The sequence below is a fragment of the Salmo salar genome, chromosome 02 (genome assembly GCF_965601325.2).
Source record: "Salmo salar chromosome 02, fSalSal1, whole genome shotgun sequence".
In the NCBI taxonomy this organism is placed as follows: domain Eukaryota; kingdom Metazoa; phylum Chordata; class Actinopteri; order Salmoniformes; family Salmonidae; genus Salmo; species Salmo salar.
The window spans coordinates 23,269,412-23,280,000 of record NC_138292.1 but is presented as its reverse complement, the minus strand read 5'-3'; the positions used below and the strand labels follow the sequence as shown (position 1 = coordinate 23,280,000).

Here is a 10,589-nt window from a genome sequence, read left to right as displayed (position 1 = left end):
GTGTGTGTGTGGGGGGACATGCATGTGGGTGTGCATGTGTGTGCGTGTATGTGTGAGTGAGTGTGTAGTTGGTGGCTTGACCTTTCCTCCCAGGGAGAAATTCAATACCACTCACTGCTGTTAATGGGGGGACTTCATCAGCATTGGTACTACATTAGTCTGAGTCTGCAACACACACACACACACACTGCAACACACACACAAACAGAACAAACACTGCAACACACACACACACTTTATTCCCTGTGTATGGTGTACTGTATATGTTCTTCCCGTGAACAGATATCTTGACTCAGACATCCTGTACTGGGGACAGTGAGTGAGGTTATCCATGTCAAGAGCATCTGTGTGATGTCATAATATATAACTCTGTAGCATCCACGTCTGTTTACATTATGACTAGCAGCATTCTGCCACCAGACCAGACTAGAGCACTGCATTACTGACGGCTGACTGTGGGCCCATCATACTGTAATCTAATAACGGAACACACACACAGGCAGAGGAAGAAATGGACAGAGGGGAGAAAAGAGAGGGAGAGAGAGAAATGCACTGTACTGTGGAATAGGAAGAAGGGATGGAACGACAGAAAAGGAGCTAGAGAATAAAGAGAGACAGACAGAGAGGGAGCAGTAGTCTTAATGCTATAGAGCATGTTGTATTGACATCTTTCTTGTGTCTATTGATTCCCCATTACGTTCCTAACAAACCCAGGTTGACATTTTGTCATTCGCAATCATGTTAACACTGGGACTCACACACTCCCCTCCACGTCCAATCTATACACACGGGCAGGTTCGGACACAGACGCACAAAAACACATGTAAGCATATGCATCAGCCTACATGCACAATCAAATCATTTCTCATACAGGCAGCGGCACTACACACAAGCACAGAATCTAACATGTCCCTATACTGTACAGAACCATACAGGAGCTTGACACAAATATGAATGTAAAACTATAGCTTGTTTATTCACATACATCATATGAAACAGAAATGCATACACAGCATAGCATAGAGAGTAGACATTGACCACAGCAGTATCTCTGTGCCTGTGGCTTCATGGCTCTACAGCCACGAAGCATATGAAGCTAAATTAGTGGGATTAAGTGTGCGAGAGGGTGTGTGTGAGCATGTGTAATGGTTTGTCATATGTATAAGCGACTAAGTAAAGCCGAAACCACACACGTCAAAATTTGCATCGAAGCGGCGTCAATTCACATACACTGCGATGCATATGCAACTCAACTGTCATGAGAATCCATAATAAAAAGTTGTTTTATTATGTTCGCTGTGTAGCCCTTTTGAATTACTGTGTGTTTCTTTTGGACTCACCGTATACGGAGCCACCGTCATGCATCCTGTTTCCTGAAGTCCACGATCATCTCCTTTGTTTTGTTGACGTTGAGTGAGAGGTTATTTTCTGGAGTGTGGTGTCAGGAAAATAACCTCTCACTCAACGTCAACAAAACAAAGGAGATGATCGTGGACTTCAGGAAACAGCAGAGGAAGCAGCCCCCTATCCACATCAACGGGACAGTAGTGGAGAGGGTAGAAAGCTTTAAGTTCCTCGGCGTACACATCACGGACAAACTGAAATGGTCCACCCACACAGACAGTGTGGTGAAGAAGGGGCAGCAGCGCCTCTTCAACCTCAGGAGGCTGAAGAAATTTGGCTTGTCACCTAAAACATTCACAAACCATTATAGATGCACAATCGAGAGCATCCTGTCGGGCTGTATCACCGCCTGGTATGGCAGCTGCTCCGCCCATAACCGTAAGGCTCTCCAGAGGGTAGTGAGGTCTGCACAACGCATCACTGGGTGCAAACTACCTGCCCTCCAGGACACCTACACCACCCGCTGTCACAGGAAGGCCAAAAAGATCATCAAGGACAACAACCACCCGAGCCACTGCCTGTTCACCCCGCTATCATCCAGAAGGCGAGGTCAGTACAGGGGCATCAAAGCTGAGAGCGAGAGACTGAAAAACAGCTTCTATCTCAAGGCCATCAGACTGTTAAACAGCCATCACTAACATTGAGAGGCTGCTGCCAACATACTGACTCAAATCTCTGGCCACTTTAATACATTGAATAAATGGATTTAATAAAAGGTATTACTAGTCACATTAAATAACACCACTTTAATAATGTACACATATCCTACATTACTCATCTCATACATACAGTTGATGTCGGAAGTTTACATACACCTTGGCCAAATACATTTAAACTCAGTTTATCACATTCCTGACATTTAATCAGAGTAGAAATTGACTTGCTTTATAATTTGAAGCGCATGACAACATTGATAGTATTGTCGCTCCTGGCCTGTCTGTTTTCTCTCATTCACTACCGCACATTCTAATTCTAGTGTATTCCCGCGTGGAAAAAAACAACTGTTTTGTTTGATTTCGGCTTAAGTGTGTGTGTGTGTGTGTGTGTGTCTGTCTGTGTAAAGGAAACTAATGTAAGGCTGCAGTTTCAGTCCTATTCCATCATATCAAGCCCGTTCCTCCAACAGCAAGCCTGCCAGTCCTTGTTCAGGCCACATTAAAGTTTCATACAGCGGTTAATGGTGATGGTGTCACAAACCACTTTACTCTGTACTACACTACACAGGGGTGGCAGGTAGCTTAGTAGTTAAGAGCGTTGGACCAGTAAGCGAAAGGGTGCTGGTTCGAATCCCCGAGGCAGTTCATGTCCAACAACTGCTCCCTGGGTGCAGATGACGTCAATTAAAAGCAGCCCCTTCATGCTCTGTTTCAGAGAGGTCGGGTTATATGACACATTTCGGTTGAACGCAGCCCCCTGCACGCTCTGTTTCAGAGAGGTCGGGTTATATGACACATTTCGGTTGAACACAGCCCCCTGCACGCTCTGTTTCAGAGAGGTCGGGTTATATGACACATTTCGGTTGAACGCAGCCCCCTGCACGCTCTGTTTCAGAGAGGACGGGTTAAATGAAATGTTTCAGAGAGGTCGGGTTAAATTAAATGTTTCAGAGAGGTCGGGTTAATAGATGAAATGTTTCAGAGAGATCGGGGTAAATGAAATGTTTCAGAGAGGTCGGGTTAAATGACACATTTCGGTTGAACACAGCCCCCTCCACGCTCCGTTTCAGAGAGGTCGGGTTATATGACACATTTCGGTTGAACGCAGCCCCCCTGCACGCTCCGTTTCAGAGAGGTCGGGTTAAATGAAATGTTTCAGAGAGGTCGGGTTAAATGACATGTTTCAGAGAGGTCGGGTTAAATGAAATGTTTCAGAGAGGTCGGGTTAAATGAAATGTTTCAGAGAGGTCGGGTTAAATGAAATGTTTCAGAGAGGTCGGGTTAAATGACATGTTTCAGAGAGGTCGGGTTAAATGAAATGTTTCAGAGAGGTCGGGTTAAATGAAATGTTTCAGAGAGGTCGGGTTAAATGAAATGTTTCAGAGAGGTCGGGTTAAATGACATGTTTCAGAGAGGTCGGGTTAAATGAAATGTTTCAGAGAGGTCGGGTTAAATGAAATGTTTCAGAGAGGTCGGGTTAAATGACATGTTTCAGAGAGGTCGGGTTAAATGAAATGTTTCAGAGAGGTCGGGTTAAATGACACATTTCAGTTGAATGCAGTCAGTTGTACAACTTTCCCACTATACACTCCTGTCCCAGACACAATACCATTCAATATGAAGCAAAACCACTATTACTGGGAATGCATGTCTGTCCAGATGGAAAACAGTCCAACACGTGTAGTTTGTTACATGATGGTTAGTGTGCTAGGTGACTTGTTGTGTTGGGAGGTAAGCCCCAGAGGGTCTGACATGAGGCCTATGTAACGTGGGAACAACATGAACAGTACAGCCTGGGGAGAGAGTGTGTGTGTGTTACAATAGGTTATGCTGAATTGTATATGATAGAGAATAAACTAAATATGAGGGAGAGTGCAGAAATAGCATCACTATTGTCATATTGACTCCTAGGCCAACAAACTGTACACCCTAATGCAGATGCCTTTCCTGCCATAATGACTCTGGTACAGTTTACCCTCACCTCTCCGTCTCAAACTGGGTTTTCCTCTCCAGCCTCATTTTTCACTCTGTCATCTGCTTTTACTTTCACCGGCTTCTCTCTCCCCTCTTTCTCAATTTTTTTTATCTTACTCTGACATTCGCCATTTTTCAACGTGCGGAGCTCGAAAACTCCTCCTCCCAGTACCCGCTCCCTCTCTCACTTCTCTGTCCTTCCTTTCCTCTCCTCCCTCTCCTCTATGTTCTAACTCTAGAGATACACCTAGGTAACAGGTCACTCTCCTCTATGTTCTAACTCTAGAGATACACCTAGGTAACAGGTCACTCTCCTCCCCCTCCTCTATGTGCTAACTCTAGAGATACACCTAGGTAACAGGTCACTCTCCTCCCTCTCCTCTATGTTCTAACTCTAGAGATACACCTAGGTAACAGGTCACTCTCCTCCCTCTCCTCTATGTTCTAACTCTAGAGATACACCTAGGTAACAGGTCACTCTCCTCCCTCTCCTCTATGTTCTAACTCTAGAGATACACCTAGGTAACAGGTCACTCTCCTCCCTCTCCTCTATGTTCTAACTCTAGAGATACACCTAGGTAACAGGTCACTCTCCTCTATGTTCTAACTCTAGAGATACACCTAGGTAACAGGTCTCTCTCCTCTATGTTCTAACTCTAGAGATACACCTAGGTAACAGGTCACTCTCCTCCCTCTCCTCTATGTGCTAACTCTAGAGATACACCTAGGTAACAGGTCACTCTCCTCTCTCTCCTCTATGTTCTAACTCTAGAGATACACCTAGGTAACAGGTCACTCTCCTCTATGTTCTAACTCTAGAGATACACCTAGGTAACAGGTCACTCTCCTCTATGTTCTAACTCTAGAGATACACCTAGGTAACAGGTCACTCTCCTCCCTCTCCTCTATGTTCTAACTCTAGAGATACACCTAGGTAACAGGTCACTCTCCTCTATGTTCTAACTCTAGAGATACACCTAGGTAACAGGTCACTCTCCTCCCTCTCCTCTATGTTCTAACTCTAGAGATACACCTAGGTAACAGGTCACTCTCCTCCCCCTCCTCTATGTGCTAACTCTAGAGATACACCTAGGTAACAGGTCACTCTCCTCTATGTTCTAACTCTAGAGATACACCTAGGTAACAGGTCACTCTCCTCTATGTTCTAACTCTAGAGATACACCTAGGTAACAGGTCACTCTCCTCCCTCTCCTCTATGTTCTAACTCTAGAGATACACCTAGGTAACAGGTCACTCTCCTCCCTCTCCTCTATGTGCTAACTCTAGAGATACACCTAGGTAACAGGTCACTCTCCTCTCTCTCCTCTATGTTCTAACTCTAGAGATACACCTAGGTAACAGGTCACTCTCCTCCCTCTCCTCTATGTTCTAACTCTAGAGATACACCTAGGTAACAGGTCACTCTCCTCTCTCTCCTCTATGTTCTAACTCTAGAGATACACCTAGGTAACAGGTCACTCTCCTCCCTCTCCTCTATGTTCTAACTCTAGAGATACACCTAGGTAACAGGTCACTCTCCTCCCCCTCCTCTATGTTCTAACTCTAGAGATACACCTAGGTAACAGGTCACTCTCCTCGCTCTCCTCTATGTTCTAACTCTAGAGATACACCTAGGTAACAGGTCACTCTCCTCCCTCTCCTCTATGTGCTAACTCTAGAGATACACCTAGGTAACAGGTCACTCTCCTCTCTCTCCTCTATGTTCTAACTCTAGAGATACACCTAGGTAACAGGTCACTCTCCTCCCTCTCCTCTATGTTCTAACTCTAGAGATACACCTAGGTAACAGGTCACTCTCCTCTCTCTCCTCTATGTTCTAACTCTAGAGATACACCTAGGTAACAGGTCACTCTCCTCTATGTTCTAACTCTAGAGATACACCTAGGTAACAGGTCACTCTCCTCTATGTTCTAACTCTAGAGATACACCTAGGTAACAGGTCACTCTCCTCTCTCTCCTCTATGTTCTAACTCTAGAGATACACCTAGGTAACAGGTCACTCTCCTCTCTCTCCTCTATGTTCTAACTCTAGAGATACACCTAGGTAACAGGTCACTCTCCTCCCTCTCCTCTATGTTCTAACTCTAGAGATACACCTAGGTAACAGGTCACTCTCCTCTCTCTCCTCTATGTGCTAACTCTAGAGATACACCTAGGTAACAGGTCACTCTCCTCTATGTTCTAACTCTAGAGATACACCTAGGTAACAGGTCACTCTCCTCTCTCTCCTCTATGTTCTAACTCTAGAGATACACCTAGGTAACAGGTCACTCTCCTCCCTCTCCTCTATGTGCTAACTCTAGAGATACACCTAGGTAACAGGTCACTCTCCTCTATGTTCTAACTCTAGAGATACACCTAGGTAACAGGTCACTCTCCTCCCTCTCCTCTATGTTCTAACTCTAGAGATACACCTAGGTAACAGGTCACTCTCCTCTATGTTCTAACTCTAGAGATACACCTAGGTAACAGGTCACTCTCCTCTATGTTCTAACTCTAGAGATACACCTAGGTAACAGGTCACTCTCCTCTATGTTCTAACTCTAGAGATACACCTAGGTAACAGGTCACTCTCCTCTATGTTCTAACTCTAGAGATACACCTAGGTAACAGGTCACTCTCCTCTCTCTCCTCTATGTGCTAACTCTAGAGATACACCTAGGTAACAGGTCACTCTCCTCCCTCTCCTCTATGTGCTAACTCTAGAGATACACCTAGGTAGCAGGTCACTCTCCTCTCTCTCCTCTATGTTCTAACTCTAGAGATACACCTAGGTAACAGGTCACTCTCCTCCCTCTCCTCTATGTGCTAACTCTAGAGATACACCTAGGTAACAGGTCACTCTCCTCCCTCTCCTCTATGTTCTAACTCTAGAGATACACCTAGGTAACAGGTCACTCTCCTCCCTTTACGCTCCCCTCTGCCCTCTCTCTCTCTCTCACATCCCCTCATCTTTACACTATGGTGTATAAACACCCTTCTATTGACAGATAGTAAATGGTGGAGATAAACTCGCCTTTCTGAAATCAAATGAACTTGAACTGATCTGAAAATCACACATTGGAAAAAGAGAGAAAAATATAGTGTTACACAGATAAATGTGTGCCTGTCTCTTTAAGAACGCAGCGTCCAAGGTGCACACCAAGCTGTATTTCTGCACCGTTAAACCGTGATAGGTATTATGTGTATGCATTCTGAAGGGTTTTAATAAGGGTGGAAGATAAAAGCTCAGTGCATTCATATGGTATTTTCCACCAACCCTCTCCTAACCCCTCCTAACCCTACTGCCTCTACACACACATACACACCGAGATCAGGGACATTGCGCATACTTCCACTCCCTACTGAGGATGAGGAGAAAAGCTGTAAACCGCTGCTGTTTCACGTCTGGGCGGCTGCCTAATTCCACAGCTAGACGAAGCCACAGTGACACACTGGCAGCGACACACGGAAGCCGGGCTGGCTGCTCCCACCATGCGTCCTTTTATTCCGCTTCAGCGCAGATGAAACGCAGACGGCGCCACAGCCGACCTCCCAGTCCAGCCTCAATGGTCCCGCCTTCCCCTGCCGGGTTTAGCGACCAGCCACACTGACACCACACGCAGACAAGCATCTGGACAGACAAACGTAGTCCTGAGAAATCAATGTCTGTCATGTTTAGGCTACTGAAATAAAGGCGTTATCCACACACACATTACCATTGTCTCGAATTGAGACAGAAGAGGCCTATTCGACGAATGCCAGTCCTATGTCTGAATCACAACACAGATATACACACACACACTGTCAAAAATGAGTGAAATAAAACGAAATGAAGACATTGTTCTCGCGTCTCCTCGTTCACCGTCCTTCTCCTTTCACCGTATCTTTGCCTCTTTCTCCCCTCTCCCTGCTTCCACCGGCCCAGGAATCGATCTCCCCAGGATCGATAAGTTGGCATGAATATTCCCTGTCTGCAGAGAGGGTAGTTCGGGAGAGACGGAGGCTGAGGCACAGGCGTACGGAGCGGAGGAGAGGGGAAGGATGGAGAGAGGGGACAGAAAACACACGGGGAAGAGGGATACATCACCGGGAGAAAAGGAACGTAAATAAACACAAGATGGACCCGTCGCGCATTACGCGCACGTGCTCTTTCAAGGGAATGGAGAAAATGACGTGTAGGCGCAATTATTTGCAGTCTAACTATGGACTTTTGTGTCTGTTTATTTACACATTTAAAACAAGAGAGAAGAGGAGTATATTCCAGCCTTTAACACAGAAGCGTGTGTGTGCCCAGAGTGGATAATCGGCACCGAAAAGCGCGCTACATGGGAGTCGTTAAGGTGGGGCGCGTATGCATGACTGAGCCTCACCGACATGGCAAGAATAACGGAAAATGTCTTACCGGAGTCGGAACGTAGAGCCAACGGGGACTTGAGACGCCAGGCGTTGAGGTCAGGTGCGGTTCTCTGAAACATGAACGGCACCGGCAAGGGAACAAACATGATCTTCCTCCGTCTTCTGGTTTTGTTTAATAGAATTTTTCAGTAATATTGTGACAAGATGTTTCCTCTTCTGTGTATCTTCGTCCGTTTGAAATATATTTGGTATCGAAAACGTAGAACATTCGTTGTTTAGCTTACCAGTTGATGGCGCGTACACATGTATGCTATGGTGGATAGCTCTATTTACATTGTTGGATGTCTGTTTCTCTTCGGCAGGATTTTGGGTGTAAATGTGTATAGAACATATGGTGCTCCTTTGAGTGTGCAGCAATCAGGCTATGGAAACAGCCCAGACCCAACACACAGACGGATAGAACCACAACTGAACTCCCACTACTATATCAGAATAAAACTATCAGGACTAATATAGTAATAATACTTGTATTACAAGCCTGATTTTTGCTCCTGTCTCTCTCGTATGCCGTGGCAAACTGTAAGTAACCATACAATAGCCTAATCGTTCTATTTCTCCTGTATGCGTTTATATTAGCATAGTCTCAATGTTAGCCAACTGTTTTCCTATCGACAGGCGTGAGAACAGTTTCTTAGCATCACTCACCGTGGTTAGCTTTGGTTTGCGCTGGTAAATAAAATGTATATTAATACAATAATAACAGACGAAATCCGAGTCACGCTGAAGTGCGTAAAGGCCAACAATTATTGTGATCTATTTGGATTTGATATTTTTGGTTAGTCTACTTTATTTGGTTTATAGCTGATCGCACTCTCTCACTGCCCCTCACATGTAGGCTATATACACACAAATTCACCAATACGCAGGCTACAAAGCAGCGAATCGTGTTTAAAATGCATGTAAAATCACCGCATTAAGCTAATCAACTGAAATAAATAAACATTTGGAAAGGCTACCCAACGTGCCCGCTTGGCCTACGCTCCTCCTCCCTCACTCCCTGTCACAAGGCAGTAATTAAAACGCAATCAATCGATAAAGAAATAAATAAAGCCAAACAAATAAAGAAAGAACGGAAACAACATAAAAAGAAAGCTGAATATCCGTTACGTTTCTGGTTCTTGTCGGAGCACTTGCCTATCTTTCCGTCCATCCGCCTGTGTGTCTTTCTGTCTGCCTGTTTGTCCCAGATATTTGGGAACCCCAATAGCTCACTCGACCCGGCTCCCTCCAGTATTCTAGCGAGCTGCCACTACGCTGGCTGCAACATTGAAGCGAGAGAGCACCCGCTACTCACACATTACCACCACCTTACCCCCCACCCCCTCCTCCCTCATGCTCTCTCTCTCTGCTCCCTCGCTCCATCCTTCCTCCCAACCGCCTCTCCCTCGTTTTCACCACCGCTGCTAAAGGTATCCTGTATTGATTTCTGTCTTTTTTCCTCTTAATAAGACCATGCTATAATGATGCGAGTGGTGATCATTACATTACTGCTTGTCTGGGAGACTGAGATCACAGATAACTGGAGAAGCCAACCTATAGGCACATACAGTATGTTATTATACTGAACAAAAATATAAACGCAACATGCAACAATTTCAAAGATTTTACTGAGTTGCAGTTCATATGAGGAAATCAGTCAATTTAAATGAATTAATTAGGCCCTAATCTATGGATTTCACATGACTGATACCTTAAAAAAATGGGCCTCCTCACGGTATTTCTGTGAATTCAAATTGCCATCGATAAAATTAAATTGTGTTCGTTGTCAGTAGTTTATGCATATGCCCATACCATAACCCCGCCACCACCATGGCGGACTCTGTTCACAACGTTGACATCAGCAAACCGCTTGCCCACATGACACCAAACACATGTAAACAAATGTATGTACAAAATTAGAGAGGAATAAGCTTTTTGTGCATATGGAACATTTCTGGGATCTTTTATTTCAGCTCATGAAACATGGGACCAAAACTTTACATATTGCGTTTATATTTGTGTTCAGTGTATAATATGACAAAAGTTGATAGCCTACAATTTTTCCCCATCACTGCAATTGTTAACTATTGAAATGCATTTTGTTCAGAAAGATAAAACCTATGATAAATATTTATATTTTAATCAAATCATGTTTGA

General features: G+C 44.7%; 1 protein-coding gene across 7 annotated transcripts in view; it reads right to left on the bottom strand.

Annotated features, from left to right (window-relative positions):
• The window catches only part of LOC106576414 (POU domain, class 2, transcription factor 2), a 101,695-nt gene that overhangs the window by 62,885 nt on the left and 28,221 nt on the right, over positions 1–10,589 (bottom strand). For 3 of the 7 annotated variants that reach the window (XM_014153678.3, XM_014153684.3, XM_045700469.2), the window contains exon 1: positions 8,440–10,545. The exons of 1 other annotated variant lie outside the window; for it this stretch is intronic. In XM_014153678.3, the coding sequence (XP_014009153.3) occupies positions 8,440–8,539 (100 nt within the window). In that variant the 5' untranslated portion in view covers positions 8,540–10,545. Of the gene's footprint in view, positions 1–8,439; positions 10,550–10,589 lie in introns of those variants that run through there. 3 more of the 7 variants (XM_045700458.2, XM_045700480.2, XM_045700486.2) reach the window with 2 other exon arrangements.